This window comes from Erinaceus europaeus, chromosome 11 (assembly GCF_950295315.1).
Source record: "Erinaceus europaeus chromosome 11, mEriEur2.1, whole genome shotgun sequence".
Classification (NCBI taxonomy): Eukaryota; Metazoa; Chordata; class Mammalia; order Eulipotyphla; family Erinaceidae; genus Erinaceus; species Erinaceus europaeus.
Genome location: NC_080172.1, coordinates 8,512,732 through 8,536,130, shown reverse-complemented (window position 1 = coordinate 8,536,130; position 23,399 = coordinate 8,512,732). Strand labels below are relative to the sequence as shown.

The 23,399-nt window shown below is 38.2% G+C and overlaps 1 protein-coding gene and 1 pseudogene across 1 annotated transcript in view; both read right to left on the bottom strand.

Annotated features, from left to right (window-relative positions):
- Positions 1 to 23,399, bottom strand: part of XRCC4 (X-ray repair cross complementing 4) — a 198,637-nt gene that overhangs the window by 121,110 nt on the left and 54,128 nt on the right. The window contains exons 4-6 of the mRNA XM_007518812.3: positions 21,034 to 21,200; positions 13,643 to 13,798; positions 12,170 to 12,276 (exon numbers count right to left, since the gene is read on the bottom strand). Of these exons, the coding sequence (XP_007518874.1) occupies positions 12,170 to 12,276; positions 13,643 to 13,798; positions 21,034 to 21,200 (430 nt within the window). The remainder of the gene's footprint in view (positions 1 to 12,169; positions 12,277 to 13,642; positions 13,799 to 21,033; positions 21,201 to 23,399) is intronic.
- On the bottom strand, positions 10,982 to 11,681 carry LOC103109754 (ER membrane protein complex subunit 8-like; annotated as a pseudogene).

Genomic DNA, 23,399 nt, shown 5'->3' with positions numbered 1-23,399 from the left:
TCCTTAGCAACATTAAGTGTGAATTTTTAGGTAGATAATTTGTAATATCTGTAAGTTATATTAAAAAATCCAAATGGCCCTAGATAGAAAAAAGGTTTCCCACCCCTGATACAGAGCATTGTGGTATATGAAAGTGGCAGCTATCTTAGGTTTATGCTGCATAGTAATTTTTAAATATTTTTTAATTGGGATTAATGGTTGACAGTCAACAATAAAATACTGTAACATTCATGATCCCACCTCTATGGAAATAACCCTAGAGATTCAACGCATCAGAGCACTAGAAATGTTCCTAACTTATCAACCACCAAACCTTCTTTTAGGGGTTTATTCAGGGAAAATTTAGAAAAAAAAATCTATATGAACAGACCTATGCACTAGTGCTTAAATCAACAGTTTGTAATATCCCAAATTTGCATGTAATCCAAGATGCCCAACAGCAGATAAATGGCTATGAAATTTATGGTACTTAAACCTAATGCAAAACTATGTACTCTTAAAAATGACGAGCTTAACCTTGACAGTTACACCATGGTCACAACTTGAAGACATCATGGTAAGTGAGACTATCCGGATAAAGAAAGGCCAATACCAAATGATCCTACCTATAGATGGGACTACACAAAAAGCACTGGTATGGAAAATGTAAAGGTGAACATTGGAGTAAGTGTGGTGTAGGGCACTAACAGCAAAAGACTCTCGGGAAAGAGGAAACGGGACAGGATGGAGGGATATTTAGATCTGGTTGTGCTATGCATTAAAGACTATACTGTAAACCACTAATCTCCTGATAGATAAAAGCAAAAATACACATGTATACTGTCCTGGGAGGTGGAACAGGGAATAAATTGTTGGATTGCCAAAAAAAAAAAAGTGACAAAAAACAAAATACAGTCATTTGTTAATGTATAAAATTTCTCAGTTTCCCACAAAACAATTCAACCCCTCCTAAGTTTTCTGACATCATGTCCAGAACTTGAACCCTCCCTCCCACCCCAGAATCTTTTACTTTGGTGCAATATACCCCAATATAATAATTTTTTAGGTTCCCTTTCACAGCAGAAGGCCATTCATAGATCTTTCTAATAACATTTCAAAAAGCCATCTCTACCTCTAATACTTAGAAATGAATCATTACTTAAGAGGTAGAAATGATGAACAACAGTTTTTAACTTCTGGAATTGTTTTCTGCTGATATTAACCACCTTTTGACTGGTATTTAGCTATGTTGTTAATTTGCTTTGGATATTTTCTCTCCAAATGGAGTTGCTATTTGCTACCTTGCATCAAATAAATTATAAATATGAGGCTGAAATACAACAGAATTTACCAGTATCAGGCATTATTGATCTGCACAGGTACCAAGTTATAAATCTAGAGATGGTAAGAAACAGACTGAATATGTCTTAAACAAAAGTGGCAGTGGTGCAGGATTAAGACAGAAAGAAAAAGCATGATCGCTTTGTGTAAGAGAATATAACCAAACCCAATAAAGTGTCATTCAACATGAACCTTGTCATATGAAAATCCCACAACTGAACCTGACCTCCAAAGCATGTGTGTGTGTGGGTGTGGGTGGGTGGGGGCAGGATGGGCAAGGGCAGGAGGAGGATTCTGCACTGTGGTAGCTTCTGCACCCCCTTTATCCTCCTTATATCTGAAAAGGTCAGTCCAGAAAGAAGATGTCCTAGCAACAGTGAAAAAGATCAGCATCCATAAGACTGGCCCAGTATGTGTAAATCAATAAATGTGATCCACCACATTAACAAGAGGAAAACCATAAGTGACATGACTATTTCAGTAGATGCAGCAAAAGCCTTTGACAAGATTTAAGACCCTTTAGTGATCAAAACATTAAAAATAATAGGGACTGGGAGTCGGGCTGTAGCGCAGCGGGTTAAGCGCAGGTCGTGCAAAGCACAAGGACCGGCATAAGGATCCTGGTTCGAACCCCGGCTCCTCACCTGCAGGGGAGTCGCTTCACAGGCGGTGAAGCAGGTCTGCAGGTGTCTATCTTTCTCTCCTCCTCTCTGTCTTCCCCTTCTCTCTCCATTTCTCTCTGTCCTATCCAACAACGACAACAACAATAATAACTACAACAATAAAACAACAAGGGCAACAAAAGGGAATAAATAAATAAAATAAATATTAAAAAATTTTAAAAAATAATAATAATAGGGACTGATGAATTTTTCTCAAACTAGTAGAATTTAATTTTATTTATTTATTTGATTCAAAAGGACAGAAGAAAAGTGAAAGGGGAAAGGGAAGAGAGAGAGAGAAAGAAAGAGAGAAAAAGAGAGAGAGAGAGCTGCAGCATTGCTTTACTGCTTCCCCCCTGGCAGGTGGAGACTGGGGGCTTGAACCTGGGTCTTGTACACGCTAACCACTGAGTGTACCACCACTCAAACTAGCAGAGATTTTATATATATATATATATATATATATATATATATATATATATATATACAGCAGACCAACAGCCAACAGATACTCAATGGTGAGAACTGAAAAGTTTCCTTCTATGATCAGGTACAAACATGGTATCCAACATCACCATTACTACTCAACATAGTCTTGGAAATCCAAGTCAATAGCAATTAGGCGAGAGAAAGAGATTAAAGGGATACAGACTGGAAGAGAAGAAGTCAAACTGTCACTACTCACAGATGATAATATATAGAGAAAATCCAACAGAATACAGTAGAAAAACTCTTGGAATTCATTAAGCAATACAGTAACATGGCAGGCTACAAAATCAATAAAACTCAGTAGCATTTCTCTATGTAACACTAAGCTAGAAGATGATATCTGTAAATCAACTCCTCTAATTGTATCATCAAAAACAATCAAGTGTTATGAGTCATTATTCAAGGAAATAAGAGTATCAAGAAGTTACCATAGTTTCACTATTTTTGATACGTTTAAATTTTGTAGGTAAGTAAGTCCTAAGCAGAGCCAGCAAAAAGGCTGACCTGGATAGTGTATCTGCATTGTCAGATGTCCAACCCCTGTTTGAGCCCAATCCCCAATTCACTGGAGGAAGTCTCAGTGCTGTGGTATCTTTCCCTCTTTCTCATTGCCTTTCTGTATGTGTGTGTGTCTCTCTCTTTTCTATCTGAAAATGTCAGGTCAAGGTAGTGAAGCCCCACAGCAACAACAACAAAAAATACTGAGCAGGGAGTCAGGTGGTAGGTAGCACAGCGGGTTAAGCGCAGGTGGCGCAAAGCACAAGGACTGGTGTAAGGATCCCAGTTCAAGCCCCTGGCTCCCCACCTGCAGGGGAGTCGCTTCACAGGCGGTGAAGCAGGTCTGCAGGTGTCTGTCTTTCTCTCCCCCTCCCTGTCTCCCCCTCCTCTCTCCATTTCTCTCTGTCCTATCCAACAATGGCGACATCAATAATAACTACAACAATAAAACAACAAGGGCAACAAAAGGGAATAAATAAAAAAAAAATACTGAGCAAAAATTGGGAGCGATTAACAGAGAGACTAAAGGTAATTAGATAAGCACTGTGGCTACAGTTAATAAAATTTTATTATAACCTTCAAAATTGCTGAGGCTAGATCTATAATTCAGAGCGCAAAAATGGAATATTATTGTGTGTCAGTACGGCAGTGTTAGCTAACCTATGGTAATAATCATACCGCTACACATAAAAGTACTCAATCAAGAGACAGTAAATTCACACAATGTGACATACCAGGTCTATAGCAACAAAAAATATGTAGTGGAATAACTTCAGTAGAAATATATCACTTTGGAATATTCTCCACAAAGTAGATACCATGAATTTTGTTTATTCTGGTGATAAAGACAACATTTTTCTAAGAATTTACATAGAAATATCCTATGGTTTTGTCAATGTTTCCTTTTTATAGATAAAAATTTTTTTTTAAAAAAAGAAATATCTCTTTTCATCACAAAAGAAAAAGCTGTTTCCATTATTCTATTGCATGAGTGGAAATTTCTTTAGTGTTAGGAAATTTTTCAATATCTGAAAAGATATACAAATAATTATAGAAGAATGAGAAGAAAATACTTTCTTAGGCTGGAGAGACATCATAACGTTGATTCAAATGACTCTTATGCCTGGGGCTCTGAAGTTCCAGTTTCAGTCCCTAGCACCACGATAAACAGCTGCTGAGCTGTGCTCTGGTCTCTTTTGCCCTGTACCTTTCTCTATTTCTGTTTCATTAAAAATAAATGAGAGGAGGAGAGGACAGGAAAGGGTGAGGAAGAGGAGAGGGAGGGGGAGGAAAGGAGGGAGGGAAAGAGGTGGGAGAGGGGGAAGGAAGGGGAGAGGGGAAAATGGTGTGGGAGTGAAGGAAGGGGAGAGGGGAAAATGGTGTGGGAGTGAAGGAAAGCAAAGGAAAAGAACCGTTTTCATTCCTTTCTCCTGTGTGACAAACAGTAACATGTGTTAATACTTCTAGACCTCTGTTCCCTCATCTGAAAAACGAACGGGCTTAAGCTAGATCTAAAACTACATGAGATTTAGATTTCTAAAAGTATATAAAGTGATACCTCAGTAACACTGCTTCCATATTAAGAGCACATACTTTCTAGGAAATACATTCAAATTGCTTTTACATTTTTCGACTATTTTACTAAATTATGCCTTTTGTCTGGTATTTACATATACAGGTGTCTGACAAACAAGGTGGGTAAGACTAAGGACACAATCTGTGGCTCTGAAGCTGGATTTCTGAGTCATCTGTTTGGCAGCACGCTATCCCGCCGCCGTGAGCAGACATTCAGTATTTGAAGCAATAAGCCCTTTGACACATGAAATTTTGGATCCTGTTCTATTTTTACAAGCTACCATATCTTTATTCATCAAATGCTTGACATAGCCATTCATTAATGTTCAAAAAAAAAAAAAAAGACCATTCTATAATCATACTTCCTGAAGGAAGCCCACCAATTAAGGAGAAATAAATTCCTGAGAACACTTAAATAGGTTCTTCCTGTTGGTTAACATGCAGGACTAATTAAAGTAATGTAAGGCTAATTGTTATAAAGCAAAGTGAAGGAAAAAAAAAAAAAAGAAAGAAACAGTCTCCCCTTGATTGGTCCTGAATCAGAGATAGATCAGAGTCAACCAGGTGGCCACACCCTCAACTCAGGCTGGTAGCCCCACTTACTTATCACTGAAGCAGGGACCTGGAAAGAAAGATATTTTGGAAAACCGTAAAAACCTCATCTAGCAGATCAGACCACAACTAATAGTAAGAGAAATGGACTTCGGTTCCCACTGCTACCTGCCACTGAGAGTGTGTGTACAAGTGTGCACAACACTCGTGCTTCCTTTCCTCATCTTCCTCTGCCTCTTCCCCTCCTTCTTCCTCTTTCTCTTCTTCTTCTTCTTCTTTTTTGTTGTTGTCTCTTTCTTTTCCTTGATTGCTTTGTTTCTAGTTCGTCTCTTTATCTCCCATGGAGAGTGTGTTCCTATTCTGTTAATCCCTTTATTACTTCTCTGTACTCATTTTACAGTGGTAGTTGAGTTTTGATTTATTTTTTTTCCTTCTTTCAAGTGTGTGTGTGTGTGTGTGTGTGTGTGTGTGTGTTGTTTGCTTTCCTTTTCACTTATTCAGTGTTTCTGCATCTCTTTACTATCTGGACGCAGGAGTCTCACTGGCATTTGTAGCCGCTATTCACACTTTACCTTTCATCTACCACAGGCTGGAATGACGTTGTCCAAAGCAACAGCATCACTCACACCTGAAACACATCAGACAGTGGCTCAAAGCCTCTGAAACCAATAGTCAAAAGGTTGCCTTGCTCCATAACTGAACAGAAACATCAATCTCAAAGACCACTGCCCTAATGGGAACTGGAGTATATGTTGCCAAACTATCGTGGAAGCTTCTAAGACCAACGATGGGCCACCAAGAGGGAGAACATGGAAGAAATTAAAAAGTTCCTAAAATATATAACTGCCAAAAATTGAACCAAGACGAACTTGAAAACATTCACAGACCAATGACAGCCAAAGAAATTTAAAGTTACCAAGAACCTTGCCAAGAATAAATGTCCATGCCGAGATGGTTTTACAAATAAATTCTACAAATACTTCAAGAAAAGTTAATACCTATACTTTAAAATCTCTCCCAAAATATTGAAGACACAAGGATAATCCCTTCCGCCTTCTATGAAGCTAATATCACCCCAATACCAACGTTGACTGAGTCACAATAACAACACTACAGATAGTATATCTGATGAACATAAAACTGAACAGAGCAGTATATTAAAAAGACCAAACAAGTGGGATTTATCCTAGGGCTGCAGTCTAGTTCAATATACATGAATTAATAAATGTGATCCACCACATCTATAAAAGGAAAAAAAAAAAAGCACATGATTATCTCAATAGATGTAAAGGAAGCCTTTAACAGAACTGAATATCTCTTTCATGATCAAAACACTACAAAAAATGGAACTAGATGGAAAAATCCCTTCATGTAGTAAAGTCCACATATAGTCCACATCATACTCAATGGTGAGAAACTGAAAGCATCCCATGTAGGCCAGGCACTAGACAGCATGCTCCTGTGCCAGCACGTATAGACACAGCTACCCAGTATCACCGTTAGCATTCAATATCGTGCTGCAAGTTCTTACCAGAGCAATTAGTCAAAAGAAATCAATTAAAGGGATACAGATTAGAAGAGAAGAAGTCAAACTGTCAAACTGTTTGCAGATGATATGATAGTATACACAGAAAAAGCTAAAGAATACAGTAAGAAACTCATGGGAATTATCAAGCAATATATTAAAGTGTCGGACTACAAAATTAACATATATTCTGTACCCCAAGAAAGAATTTTGGTCCATACTCCCAGAGGGGAGAAATGTTACAGAAAAATGACTAGAGTGCTCTGAACCCCATTTCCCTCAAGGCCCAGAGAGAGAAGAGGAAAAAAAACGACAGACATTCAGAAAAGGCAATAGGTATAGGTGTGACTTAGTAAGGAAGTGAAAGCTGGGGCATAGGAAAAAAAAAAAAGGATAAATATAGATAAACAGATAAAGACATAATAGTCAACCCATCACTGAGACCTTGGAGAATCACTGAATTTTCCAGTGGAGTGAATGGGGATATATATAGTCAGTGGCATTCCTTTATGCAAACACTAAGTCAGAAGAAGAGGAAATTCAGAAATCAGTCCCATTTACTATAACAGCAAAAACAATAATACATCTAGGAATAAACCTAACAAAAGAAGTGAAAGACTTGTATACTAAAAACTATAAGTCACTATTTAAGAAAACAGAGAAAGATACCAAGAAGTAGTAAGATACCCCATGTTCATGGATTGGAAAAATTAACATCACCCAAATGATGACTCTACTTATGGAGAAAGCTTTGATGCTGTGGTATCTTTTTCTCCCCCCCACTCTTGTTATCTGAAGAAGTCAGTCTGACAGAGTAAACCCAGGAAGCTGTAGTTTTGTGGTCTCTTTCATTATGTCTAACTTTCTGCCTTCTCTTTATCAGAAACAAAAACAATCAAAAAAACAATAAAAAAAATAATTACTTTGTAGTTAAGATGGCAAAATAAACTTAGGAAGAAATTTTCAATGCTCTGCCCCAAACACATAGTAGAAATATATAAAATGCCAAAAGACAAAGGTCTGTCTTAAAAAAAATAATCTCTTGGCTTAGTAATATACTTTTGCTTCGTCACTACAAAAGAATACATTATAAAATCTGAAAACTGTAAGATGGTTGTCTAGTATATGTAAATTTCTCCATGTGATCTTTAGAATGCTTGGTTCTTAATTCAGTGCACTACATTTTATTTTTGAGGTGCAGCCTGTGTTTTTGGCCAGCTTGAATTTACTTAAAATTTCTTTTACTTACTCAGAATGAAAATAGTTAAAATGTATAATAAAAATGCATTTTCTTTTTTTTTTTTTTTGCCTCCAGGGTTATCATGGAGAGGGAGGTGGTGCCTACTCTACGAAACCACTGCCAATTTTTCAATTTTTTTGTATAGGACAGAAAGAAATTGAGAGGGGAGGGGTGGAGAGGGAAGGGAGAAAGGGAAGGGGAGAGAGAAAAATAGATACCTGCAGACCTGCTTCACTGCTTGTGATGTGACCACACACACACACACACACACACCCACAGGTGGGGAGCTGGGGAATCGAACCAAGGTACTTGCATGATACCTTTGCTTCACACTATGTGCACTTAACCTGGTGCACCACCACCCATTCCCTAAGCGCACTATAACGTCAAACATTGGCAAAGGCAATTTGAATTAAAAAATGTAGAATCAGAAACCAATGGATCAAATAGGTAGTAAACTAAATATGAATTAAAGAAACAATACCATGTAAAATATAAAAAAACGTATGCAATGAATTAAACTTTGAACTGAAGAGAAAATTTGCCAACTTTAAAATAATGCAATTATAGTTTCACTCAAAACAGACTGAACACATAAAGGACCCCATGTTCAAATGTCCATATTTCACCGTATATTTTCTCTTCAACAAAAATTTCCATCTACTTCAAAGGGTAGTGATATGCTCTGAGTAAGGAACAGAATCAAAGACCACTGCATAGAAAACAATTCTCTTCAGACTGTTCTCCACAGAGGTTGGACAGAGGTTGGGTTGACATTCCCACCAGCAGTGCAGGAGGGTTCCTTTGACCCCACACCCTCTCCAGCATTTGCTGCTGTTACCTTTTCTGATGTATGCCATTCTCACAGGAGTGAAATGATATCTCATTGTTGTCTTGATTTGCATTTCTCTGACAATCAGAGACTTGGAGCATTTTTTCATGTGTTTCTCGTCCTTTTGGATCTCTTCTGTGGTGAATATTCTGTCCATGTCCTCCCCCCATTTTTGGATGGGGTTATTTGTTGTCTTGTTGTTGAGTCTGGCAAGCTCTTTATATATGTTGGTTATTAAACTCTTATCTGATGTATGGCATGTAAAGATCTTCTCCCATTCTGTGAGGGGTCTCTTGGTTTGGGTAGTGGTTTCTTTTGCTGTGAAGAAGCTTTTTAATTTGATGTAGTCCCATAGGTTTATACTTGCCTTAGTCTTCCTTGTAATTTGATTCGTTTCATTAAAAATGTCTTTAAAATTTATGCGGAAAAAAGTTCTGCCAATATTTTCCTCTAAGTATCTGATAGTTTCTGGTCTAACATCCAAGTCCTTGATCTCAGAAGGCTAGAAATGGACCTACCCTATGACCCTGCAATTCCCCTCCTGGGGATATAGCCTAAGGAACCCAACACATCCATCCAAAAAGATCTGTGTGCACATATGTTCTTGGCAGCACAATTTGTAATAGCCAAAACCTGGAAGCAACCCAGGTGTCCAACAACAGATGAGTGGCTGAGCAAGTTGTGGTCTATATACACAATGGAATACTACTCAGCTGTAAAAAATGGTGACTTCACTGTTTTCAGCTGATCTTGGATGGACCTTGAAAAAATCATGTTGAGTGAAATAAGTCAGAAACAGAAGGATGAATATGGGATGATCTCACTCTCAGGCCGAAGTTGAAAAACAAGATTAGAAAAGAAAACACAAGTCGAACCTGAAATGGAATTGGAATATTACACCAAAGTAAAAGACTCTGGGGTGGGTGGGTGGGTGGGGAGAATACAGGTCCATGAAAGATGATGAATGACATAGTGGGGGTTGTATTGCTAAATGGGAATCTGGGGAATGTTATGCATGTACAAACTATTGTATTTACTGTTGAATGTAAAACATTAATTCCCCAATAAAGAAATAAATTATTTTAAAAAATAAATAAATAAATAAAATTTAAAAAACACAATTCTCTAAGTTTAAATTGGAAGGAACACGGACCCTTTTTTCTTTTCGACTTTTCAGTTGCATTTATTTATTAAAGAATGACTTCATTTTAAATTGGTCACTGTGTAAAATGAGTACAGCCACAAATGAAAAAACAATTGACTATGGTGCTTAGAAGTGAAAAATGTGGGACAGGTGGGTAGCACACTTAGCAGACAGCACATTACAATGCTCAAGGATCCGGGTTCAAGCCACGGATCCTTACCTGTGGGGGCTCAGCTAAATTAGCACCGCTACCTTGATCTCATGTTCATTTGTCTTTGATTTTTCCCATCTCCCTGGCCTCTACACTTCAGTTGTATCAGGGCAGAGATGAATGTTTTTTTCTGTCTTCTCTAACTCCTTTAATATTTCAACTAAAGTTAAATGTTGTTTTTATTTATATCCATACTGAGAACCCTCCTTGAAATTCTGAACTTGAAAAATCCAATCCCTCACTCAATACCTCAAACTTAATATATTACAAAGGGAGTTCAGTCTGGAGCTGCCTTAGAACAGGATGACAGAAAAGTTCTTAAGTTGAGAGGTAGAGTGTTTTGCAGATATACCCACAGTGGGAAGATAAGTTGTAGACAAGTGTCAACAACTGTACTGCAAGCCTTTATTTTAATCCCAATAAAAAGATTTCTATATAAAACAGAATATTTCTAAAACTGAGTTTGTTCTGTAGATTCCTCAAAACAATAGGAATGAACTTATTCTATAACTTTCAAATTTCCCTTCTAGGAATCTACACAAAGAATATGAAAACACATAGCCAAAGACATGAAGGTACAACTATGTTCAGAGAGGCACAATTCTTAATGACCCAGACTGGGAAACAAACCAGACACCAAAGGACACATGAGTAGCTAAGCAAGTTGTGGTACATATATATTACCGAGCTATAAAAAATGGTGAATTTTTTGTCTTTCTCTAAAGCCCCCTACACATGTTACCTACAATCCTGCTGCCTCTCCCTGTACCTAGAATACATCCAGTACTTCTCACCACCACTGCTATCACACTGTGATCGGGATACATCTAGCATGAAGCCTTTGTTGTTGCATATCGCTTACTCATTCTTATTTAATAGGAATTAGTATGTACACGTTCGGAGTGTATGTACACGTTCTTTTTTTTTTTAAAGGTTAGTTAAAACTGTTTAATAGGAAGAATCTTAAGACAAGCAGAAATAGCTCTGATCTGGAGGATCACAGCAATGTGTAACTTGGAAGGGCTCCATGGGATGGTCAGACCCGACAGTCTGTACCTTCTCTAGAGACTCTGAATGAAAAAAATGGCCAAAGAGATAGTGCTGCCTCTTTCCAGGCACATGCCATTCTGACTACTGTCAGTTTTCCTCACAGGCTATGAGATATTTTATTTACGTTTAAAAATAGTTTTTCTTCAGGGTAGTGGAAATGCTCAAAGACCAGTCACTGAAGTCCCTCTCTAACATAGGTGCAGAACAGCCTTATTGACCTCTGGATTTGTCCAGTCTTTCCGAATGTCATCCAGGTGGTTATCACTGTTTCGTAGGATCGGCTGTCCAGGAGAGATGATGAGATCCTCTGGGCTTCTAGCCAGTCTTCACAGTAATCATAGTGTGGGTCTCGGCACCACCATTTGTTTTCGTGGTGCTCGTACACATGGATCGTAGGCACCACACAGTCCATCGTGAACTTAGTGTTGTCCACCATGATGAGGGCTGTGTCACTGAAGCCCTCAGCGATTCTGGAGGCAACCTTTTCGGCAACCTGGTTTGGGCTGGCATCCTTCACTCGTTCATTAGCTTGATAATAACCAGCAATCACGTAACTATTATCTTTGCAGGCAACGCTGGAGCTTCAGCTTCCCCTCACTCCTCTCGCCCAGCGCCGCCAGAAGTCGCTTATCTCGCGTTCACCATAAAGCACCCATGCATGTTCTTGTTTGTTTTCTTGATGCTAGTGAGCTCATGCATTTTATCATAAATTTGAACTTTTAACATTAAGTATTTTAAAAGGTACACTGAAAACAAAAAATAAATTTTAAAGAAAACATTTTCTCCAGGACGTTTTTCTTTCTTTTTCCTGTCACCCAGGCTTCACCACTCCTGGTCAGCTTTTTTTCTTTTTTTTTTTTTTTTCCCAGATATAAAGAGACAGAAAGAAAAGGAAAGAAAACACCACAGCAAAGGTTCCCTCCAACACACCAGGATCAGACTCAGACCTGAATCATGGGCACAGCAAAGCAAGTGAGCCATTTGGCTGGCCCTCAAACACCTTTGACAATGGTTTCTTACCTCGAGACTAATAGCCCAAGTTAGATATTCAATGACAAAAACAAAGTTTACCTGGTGATAACACAGAAGGGGCAGGCAGGGTTTCACGTTCTTCATCAGTACTTTCACTGTAGATGGTATCTTTGTCGGCAGTCATTTCAGCGCACGCTGTATCCCCACTGGGATCAGAGAAAGGTGACATTGTATTTCATGTCTCACCAAATGGTATCTTGGTGGTGGGTAAGGTGTGCTGGCACATATTTTGAGGAGATGTATGTAAAACTGTACCCTTGTGACAACAACAATCTTATGAAGTTATTTCCTTACTAGCAATGAGTTAGTAGTTTGGGGCCAGGCAGTGATGCGCCCAGTTAAGCTGACACATTATAGAGTGCAAGGACTCAGGTTCAAACCACCGGTCCCCATCTGCAGGAAGAAAGCTTCACAAGTGGTAAAGCAGGGCTGAGGTGACTCTCTGTCTCTTTCTCTCTTTTCCCCCCACTCCCCTCTCAATTTTTCTGTCTCTATCCAGTAATAAAGATCAAAATTAAAAATATAGTTATTTAAAATAATAATGAATAAATAAATTAGTGATTTTAAAAATGTCTGGAAAAATACTCTAGTTAAATAAATACACTGAGAGAAAGAGATGATTTGAGTGAAACCATTTTAAATACTGTATGATGAGAACTCTCTTGATATTTAATTTAATGCTTGTTACAGTTAGTTCTTTAATAAGTTTCCTATTGCTTAGTTTTAATCTATCAAAATATCATTTTCTAAATTCTTATCTTTGGATCACAGAATACTCAGCATAAAACTGAGATAACAGGGATACAGTTCTGCACAATTCCCAGCACCAGAGTTCTGTGTCCCCACTCCCTCCACTGGAAACTGCAGTAGTTCTCTCAAGATCACAGATATGGGCTGGCTATTATTTCTATGACTATCTGTCTATAACTATACATTTGCCCTATTTTTTCCTATAATCCTGCCTTCTCTTCCCTTTTAAGTCACATATAAACCATTTTACTACTTCCAAAAGTCCTGCTTATTTTTTTTTTTAAGTTTTTTACCTCTGGATCCTGAAGGAATTGGAATTCAGATATCCCTCTGGTCGTCTTCCCCTAACATTTCTCTCTCCCCCACCCCCACTCTGGGGATATGGACCAAAATTCTTTACAGGGTGCAGAAGGTGGGAATTCTGGCTTCTGTAACTGCTTCTCTACTGGACATGAGTGTTGGCAGGTGGATCCATACCCCCAGCCTGTTTCTATTCTTTCCTTAGTGGGCTAGGGCTCTGGAGAGAAAGCTCACATTAGTTTTATGACTTAACTGTGTGACAACTGGATGGACAAGAGTAAATCACACTGAAAATTTTCTAGTGTGCTACACTCCGGTCTAGTATCCAGAGAATCCAACTTCAGACTATCAAAATCATCTCACATCACTAAAAAAGTTGCTATCTAACTTTAATTAAGTTAGGGGGGAGGCACCACTTAAATTTAAGTATCTGTCAACTAAAGGTACAAAAGTCAAAGATACCTTTTATGCTGCTCCATGTTCTCTTCTAGTTTCTGAGCTTCATTTAAAGATTTGTGTAAACTTCTGATCTTTGCTTTCTTTTCATTCAGCACCAGAATAAATCGCTTATAAAGATCCGTCTCTAATGCTTCCTTATCAGTCACACATTTTTCAAATCTAAAATGAAAGTAAATAAATAAATCATTCATATAGTCTTAGCACTCTAGTGGAGATAATGTTACGACTCTTTTATTATATTAGTTAAAGTAATACATCGATTTATTGCAATCCCTATAAAGAGGTTAACAGTTTTAAAAGCATGGCATGGGAATTAAAAAAAAAAAAAAAAAGACGCACAGGTTAGCAGAGCAAATCTGAGAAACCGGAAATAAAACCACAAACAAATGGACAAGAGTTGAGATAAAGAAACCAAGAGGTTACAATAGAGCAAGAAAAGTCCCTTCAAAGAATTTGGGAATCTAAGTCCCTATGATGCAAGAGGATGATGGTTTGATGGAAGGTGAGATGTCAATAGAACCAATACAAATATATATAAATATAGATAGCTATAGAAACACTAGTCAACCCTAATCTGTGATTTGGGAGAACTAATGCAGTTTCCAATGTGGGGAATGGGGACACAGAACTCTGGTGCTGGGAATGCTGTGCAATTATACCCCTGTTAGAATGCTGGGGATTGAGGGTTGACTGGGGAAAAAAGCATTACTGTGAAGTCTCAGGACATGAATTTATTCTCACCTACTAATTTCTCAGTAAACTTCGAAAACATTACCTATTGACTCAGAATTCTGCAATTAAGTGTTAGACTATCACTTCCCCTCAATTTTTAATACAAATTCTACTTTGTACTTCTATGACGTTAACATAACCATCCCTATTACTTGCCTCCTGTTAGCCTTCCAGATCAATAACTGGATATAAATTAGGAGATGAGGGAGCTGGGCTGTAGTGCACCAGCTTAAGCACACATAGTAGGAAGCACAAGGGCCCACGAAAAGATCGGGGTTCCAGTCCCCGGCTCCCCACCTGCAGGGGGGTAGCTTCACAGGCAATGATGCAGGTCTGCAGGTGTCTGTCTTTCTCTCCCCCTCTCTATCTTCCCCTTTCTCTCTCAATTTCTCTAATGGCCTATGCAAAAAAAAAAAAAAAAACGAAAAATGGCCACAGGAGCAGTGTATCTGAAGTGCAGGCACTGAGCCCCAGTGATTACCCTGGAGGCAAAAATAATAATAGTAAAATAAAACAGGAGATAAGGATAAGGTGACTTAGTGGGGGAAAGGAAGTTTAGTTACAATAAGGAGAACTCACATACAACCATATCAAGACTTCAGTCAGAAGACAAACTCCATAGTAAGGCTCAGACATGATGCAATCATAAATAGCACCAAGCAGGAAATATCTAATGATGTCTCATCTTCTCAGCAGCGAGTAGGAACACAAAAACAAAAATAATGCTAAGTTTAAAGAGTAACTTAGGGCTAAGGTGTCTAGGAACCTGACTCAAAGAACAGTATTGTTCTAATTAAATATGACAAAAACAAATATGGGGAAATACAGAGTATTCAAAATATATCTGAATGGGAAAACAGACTCTGAATAATAAGACAGGGAAAGGATGAAAGGGCAACTTTCAACCCCGCAGTAGCCGTGGCGGGTTAAGCACACATGGCGAGAAGCTCAAGGACCTGCAGTAAGGATCCTCCCATTGGAGCCTCTGGCTCCCCACCTGCAGGGGCATCACTTCACAAGGGATGAAGCAGGTCTGCAGTTGTCTATCTTCCCTCCCCTTCTCTGTATTCCCCTCCTCTCTCGATTTCTCTCTGTCCTATCCAACAACAATAACAACAAGGACAACAAAAAATGGGAAAAGGAGCATAGTGCCGACACCAAGCCCCAGCGATAACCCTGGAGGCAAAAAAAAAAAAGAGTAAATGATAACTCAAAGTAATATAATGGATGCTTATATTATAATACCTGGTACTTAAAAACTGAGGTTCAGTTCTTATATTTACAATCAGCTCTGACCAAATTTATAGTTAGGTAAAAAAAAAAAAATCTGAATAGAATTAAGAAAACAAAGAACGCTAAAATGAACAAAAAAGAAAGCAGTGGCAGAGTGAATTAGTAGGTCTTTCAGTACTGAGTATGATGGTGAACTTCTGTTCCTCGTCTTTCTCATGCCAGCACAAGAGGAAATAGCCACAAACTATATCGTAAAGGGTTTAGGTTACCAACAGGTGGAAGGAAAAATGGTCACACTGTGACACTTCCTAAATACTGAATGGACAACCAAGCGGAATTAAGATGTCGCTCTTTTATTTTTTTGTTTTGTTGTTGTTACTTTTGTTTAGCACTGAGAGGGTTTTATTTTCTGCGGATGCTTTTGTATTGACTGCACTTTTAAATGGGTAGGTGCATGGAATATTTAAAATGAAAATTAAGGGGGTCGGGCGGTGGCGCAGTGGGTTAAGCGCACGTGGCGCAAAGCGCAGGGACCGGCGTGAGGATCCCGGTTCGAGCCCCCGGCTCCCCACCTGCAGGGGAGTCGCTTCACAGGCGGTGAAGCAGGTCTGCAGGTGTCTGTCTTTCTCTCCCCCTCTCTCTCTGTCTTCCCCTCCTCTCTCCATTTCTCTCTGTCCTATCCAACAACAAAGCAACGTCAACGAGGCTGCAACAACTAGGGCAACAAAAAGGGGGAAAAATGGCCTCCAGGAGCGGCGGATTCATGGTGCAGGCACCGAGCCCAGCAATAGCCCTGGAGGAAAAAATAAATAAATAAATAAATAAAATGAAAATTAAAAAAACACTGAATCTCAAAACGGCATGTGCTTCAGTTGCATATAAATTTCAAGGTCAACCAGAAGCAGTGGAATGTTATTTGCCTCCCCAGAGTTCAAAATATCTCATGAGATATATTTATCTTACGTTGCCCTTGTTTTTTATTGTTGTTGTAGTTATTATTGTTGTTGTTATTGATGTCATCATTGTTAGATAGGACAGAGAGAGATGCAGAGAGGAGAGGAAGATAGGGGAGAGAAAGACACCTGCAGAACTGCTTCATCACCTATGAAGCGACTCCCCTGCAGGTGGGGAGCCGGGGGCTCGAACACGAATCCTTACACTAGTCCTTGCACTTGGTGCCATGAGCGCTTAGCCCACGGCGCCACCGCCTGACTCCCCAAAATATCTCTAAGCTCTTTAAAAGTCATGCAAAATTCACCTGGATAATGTGATGGGGTTTGAAGGCAGAGATGAAGTAGGTCTGCTCTATTCCAATAGTTGCCGGAGTGTCAAACCAACTCAGTTTGCTAAACCCAACTGGGTCTGCTAAACATGCCCTGCAATTATAAGCTTAATACTTATGTCACATAATAAAGGTGGAGAGTTTCTATTAGATAATCTGAGTGCAAACAAAAAGACTAATTCAGTAATACGGAACTTCAGAGCCCTTCTATGAAATTAAGTAGGAAAAGCTGGTGAAATAAATATAGCAAACAACCCAAAAAGTCCCATACAATATATCTCGTGTTTTCTCCTTGGAAATGTTTCTGGTATTTCCACCTAAATAGTACGAAATTGAAGTAATCCAATAGTGTCACTTGTTGGAACTAAGAACATACTTACTAAGTAACAAAAATAAAGCAAACATCTATTTTATTAGTCAATCCAGAAAAAGTTCATTCTTTTTACTACACTGTAATTCTTCATTCCTCACTAAGTCTCAGACAATCTCACCCTAAATGAAAATATTTCTAGATCCAGTGTGAGCATGATCCCGGGGCTTTACAAATGCAAGATACCACTGAGCTGCCTCCCAGCCTAATTTTTCTATCTATATCGAGAGAGAGAAAGGGAGGGCAGAGGAAGGAGTAGGGGACAGGTAGAAGAAGGAAAAGAAGGTGGAGGGGAATGGGAGGGAAAGGGAAGACAGGATAGAACCAGCAGACTGAGGCATGATATGGTATGGGCTCTTCTGCTGAATCATTTCTTGGTCCAAACAGAATGGGTTCCATGTATATCTGTGCGGCATATCTAAATAACAAATATACTGAGGTAACTAATGTTTTATAGTAAACACAGTAAAATTTAAAAAGTATACTCTCACAAAAGGTAAAAGGGAAATTTAACTCATAATCTACACATACATTAATAACATTTAATTTTCTCCTAGATATTCTGTATCTAGTCTTAGTTTACAAATAAAATACTATTTACATTTTTGATAACTCGTGTTACTTCTCTTAAGATAGCATCAACCACTTCCATGTAAAATCCACATATGCCTATGTGATGATATTGTGCGTATATGAGTATATTATACTGCTAATAAATAGGTTTCAACTAAATAGATTTCAGACCTAGAGACCATAGCTACTGGAGAAATTCTTGGCATCTATTTGGAGTCTGTATTTCCCTCCCTCAAGCGCACACAGTCTGCAATGACGATGAAGAATGGTGACATCATGGATGGACAAAAGAGAAGTCAAAGAGTGTCTTCAAAACTGAACTCTGACCAGGCCGAATCTGACGGCCTGGTTTTTAACGATGCTCTACTTTCTATGACCTCATTACCTCGCTCCCTATGTCCCTTCCTATTTGTAAGCTCTCTGTAAAGTCTACTGATTAGAGTCAGCAAGACAGCTGACCTACTTTTTTTTTTTTTATTGGGGGTAGTGGGGGTGGTGGTTTACAGGAGACAGTAAATACAGCTGTTGGTGCACATGTAAAATTTCTCTCTCTCTCTCTCTTTTTCTCATCTCCCCCAGGAAAGTTTTTTTTTTTCACCACACCTGTCACCAAAGTTCTGTGTCCCTATCCCCACACCGTAGATAAGCATAATAGCTCTCCCACAGTCTTGAAAATTGGTTGGCATTTTATTTTTGGCATGAGGGTACCTACTTTGTTTTGCACCTGTCCCTTTAGCCGTACATGTGGAGTAGCTTTGGAATTGCAGTCTCTCTCTCTCTCTCTCTCTCTCTCTCTCTGTCATTTACTGGCACCATGGTTATTGCTGGGCTGGGTATCGGCACTATGAACGCACAGAAACCAGCAGCCATTTTTCTCTTTCTCTCTCTGTCTCCCTCTCTCTCTCTCTTTTAAATTAGGTAGGATGACTAGATAGAAATTGGGAAAGAAGGGGAATGAGAAGAGAGGGAGAGACAAAGAGAGACACCTACGGACCTGCAACACCTATCATTAAGCTTCCTCTAGGTGGGGAGCAGGAGTTAGAACGCTGGTCCTTGCTCATGGCAATGTGTGTGCTCAACCAGGTGTGCCACTGCCCACCTCTCTCCCTCTATCTGAGTCATCTGCCTGGCACAGTGAAGTCCTGGCAATGACCCAAAAAATTTTTAAAAGACTCCTGATAGGTATTAGTATTATTTGGAACCTAGAGTTATAGCCTTTGCTCAACTTCCAGTGCACTGAGGCACTAGAAAAGACAGTACTGCTTCACTCCTTCCCCATGATCATGCTGCCTTTATAGTTCCTTAAAATAGTTATTTCCTCCTCTAATAGGCAACAAAAGCATTTTGAGAAAATAGAGAAAGGACATAATCTAATAAGTGCTACAAAATCAAGAGGTCAGAACTCCTGGGGTAAACCCTCCCTCCTCTTAGTTTGGAAGGACACCCCAACAGTACAGGATTTCAGCTCCCCTTGGTGTCTGATCCAGTATTAAAAAAAAAAAATAGCTAGGCCACAATAATGCAAGTAGTAAAATACATGGCTGTGCTTCTCATCAAATAGGAAACCTCTTGCCACAATAACACAAAAGCACTTCTGCAGAGTACAGAAATAGCAACACCAAGCAACTGTGGACCACTTATCATATGTACCCCTCACCCACACTGCTCAACCACCCAGGGTGCATTTGTCTTTTCCACTTTGTGATCTTTATCCCCTGCTGCTTTCCTTTCTATGGCAGTGGTGTTGAATACTGATGAGATAATAACTCTTTCAACCTCTGGCAGACATTTTAAGGCAATTTGTCCAAGTACCACGTACCCAGCCTGCATTTTTGTGGGCAATTTGTAAATCAAATTTCCTATCATTATGAGTTTTAAACATAAGGGCTCATCATGACCACAGCATACCACTTTTAAATTATTATGCATATAAACTAAAAATACTTTCAAACTAAAGAGATATATACCAAATCTTGCCTTTTAGCACAGATATTTGATATTATATTAATTTACAGTAACATGAATAAAATAAGAGTTAGAGGAAAAAATACCTTATTTTCAAAATGTTTACCTTAAGTATAGTTTTGACTTATTTAAAATGTAATTGAAGATAAAAATTAGAACTATAAGAGGTAAAGACAAATACTTGACATAATAACTGAAGGACAGATGTAATGATGACAAGAACTTAATTTGGTATGTCATGTATCAATAAGTATTGACATATTCATTTTAGTTATCTCATTTTCACATATACATATACACATACTGGTAATAAAACTCTTCACTATTATTATTTATTCCTTCAGAAATACTGACTAATGTCTTCAAAAACTCAGCTATTTTCCTAAAAATGCTCTAGGAGAAATAATCTTATGCTGTAGGTTTGAATGAAAGATTAAATGATTTACAGGGCATTGTAAACATAGTACTATTAACAAGCATTATTATATACATTCTACCATATAATTCTTTCACATGGTATAAAATGCATAAATATTTGCATAGTATATTATACCTGTCACAGGAGAGACTTCTTTGCTTACAGTATTGATACTATTTCCAAGACATGTGATTTACAGAGTAGACATGCTAGATTATGACACAATTAAAAAATTCACAATAGTAAAAATAAGTGATCTTTCTCATCATTTAAAAATTATGAGGCCAAATCTGGACTTTCACATTTCTAACCCAGTAGGTACAATGATCTCATCTTTTAAAAATGCTGGTAATCTAAATTTTCAATCAGGAAAAATAAGTGAATCTCCAGTAGGAACCAAAACACACATCATGGCTTCCTATTCACATCAAGATTCAAAATAAAGGCTCAATTGTGCTTGTTTGCATCCCATGTCTATTTTCACTCACTACAAATCTTATAACTTGAGATAAAGCAATCCTTATAAGTAAAAGCTTCCTATATTTTGGTTAAAAGTAACAGGTTCTGGGCCTTATTACCCAGTACTCCCTGTGGTTTTTAAGTTGGCTGGTGCCACCAAATACTAGCGACTAAAGTATTAATGTATAAATTATGTAGAGTAGTGGCTAATAATGTGGCTTAATCATATTTAATCAAGATATATAAGAGACACAACTTTAAATATATGTTGTCTACAGATTCACGAATCATTAAACTTCAAGCTGCAAGGTTATGTAAGGAAAGCTTCATGCTACTGTAGTACAAGCTCATTATGCACGCACCGTCCTTGAACATCATTCCAGCTTCTCAGAAGCCTTTCATTTTCCTTCTGCAACTGCTCATTTTGAGCCTGGCTTTCTGTGATGGTGTCCAAACAGTCACCAAGAAGTTTTCTAATGACCTCAGCTGGATTTGTAACTTTCTTGAGGTTGAAGGTACAAAGTCTGAACTAGAACGGAAGGAAAAGGATTAGTTTGGGGAGTATATTAAATATTGAGCACCAAATTTTAAATATATTCTCTGAGAGGGAAAATGTATATAATTCAAATACAGTGCATTTATCAGCTATAGTAAATTAAAAAAAAAAAAGGACAACTACCTACACTCTAAAATTTTATCACCTAAATCAATATATAATCTAAGAATAATTTTGACAAGTGGTTTCACACTCCCGTATTCTAGCAGGAAAAAAAAAAGAGACATAAACATTACATAAGTATATTACCTACCTTCTGTTTGTTACAACCTAATTTAAGTCACTGTGCTCAGAAAAAGAAATTACACATGAAGATATTAACTCTAGTTCCTGTTGACTGATTCTAAAAAAAAAAAGAATAACTGACTTACCTTATTTTGAGAAAAAGCAAAAATTTGGTAACAGCTAAAAGAAATGTCATTCTAAGAATATTATGAAAGAGGAGACACTACACACCAATTATCCCTTTATCAAAAGCCAATAATATATTACTGTAAGTTACAAATAATAATTTCAAGTGAGTTGCAAAAGGTATCTCAATTGTTCCAGTGGGGCAATTTAAAATCAGGCAGTGCAACACAGTTTTAGCTTTGGAACTCCAAAGAGAAATGGGTCTTTATTTGATATATTAAAATGCCCAAATCTTAATGACTGCTGTTAGAATTTCAATTATTCTTACTATTCAAATTTTGATGACAAGTGATACTATAAAACAATATAATTACTAAGTTTTTTTTTCTTTTAAGATTTTGTGTATTAACACAAGATAGGGATACACAGAGGAGACAAAGAGATTGAGAGAGAGAGTGAGAGTATTATTCTGGCAAATGGGATGACAGGGATCGAACTCAGGGCCTCATGGTTCCAAGTTCAGTACCCAACTCACTATACCAATGAGTACACATAGTTGTAATTAGTCATATAATTATGTAACCTAAATTAATTCACTTGGACAAAAACATACTCATAAAATTATAAGAATTTTTATTTATTCAGTTGAAATTAGTCCAGACTATTTGCCACATCCAACTTATTTATTTACTGACTTTCTATTTAGAATCAGATGGTCAGAAGTGCAGTTCTTCTCACAGAATGAAACGTGAATTCACTCAGCAAGCAAGTTTAAGTAAGAAAAGTTTATCTATGAAAAGGATAGGGCTGGGGTGATAACATGATGGTCATGCAAAACATTTTCATGCCTGACGCTCCAAATTCCGAAGTTGAACCCCCCAGCACCACCACAAACCAGAGGTGAGCAGCGCTCTGGTCTTTCTGTGTCTATCTCTCTCATTCAAATATATATATTTTTTAAGGCTTCCAAGGTTATCGCTGGGGCTCGGTGCCCGCACTACGAATCCACTGCTCCTGAAGGCCATCCTTCCCCCCCCCCCTTTCTGTGGCCCTTATTGTTTATCGTTGTTGTTATTGTTGGATAGGTCAGAGAGAAATGGAGAAAGGAAGGGAAGACAAACAGGAGGAGAGAAAAACAGACATCTACAGACCTGCTTCACCACTTGTGAAGTGACCTCCCCTGAAGATGGGGGGGGGGGGCTCAAACAGGGATTCCTACGCCAGTCCTTGCGCTTTGCGCCATGTACGCTTAACCGCTGTGCTACCACCAAACCCACCCCCCAAAATAAAATATTTTTTAAAAGAACATGCAAACTGAGAGATCTGATAAAATCTTTGGAGCCTCCCAATACAGTCTCACAAAAAACAAAAACAAAACAAAACAAAACAGAAAAAGAAAAAGGAAGTAGAGAAGGATGAGTCAACACAAAACTAGAGAAAAATTAATCCGATTTTATTTTTAGACAGTAAATTACATCTCATCAATTAAGCAGAACCCACAAAGTGATTTCGAATTCTCTTACCATCACAACTGTCAGACATTTTCAGTGACAAAGGCATTTTCAGAAAGTTTTTCTTCACTTGAAAATTTCAACTAAGACATGGATAAAGGATTTGTGCAATACTTTCTTCTTGAATAATCAGTAAAATACAAATGCACAGATAAACACAACTTCATTCCTCTATGATTCTTTTAGATCATAAGACGCTTAGAAATTGAGAGGGAAAGGAGTGAGAGAGAAGGAGAAAGAGACAGACTTCTGGCAACACTGCTTCACCACTGGCAGATCTTTCTGCCTGCAAGTGAGGACCTGGGGCTTG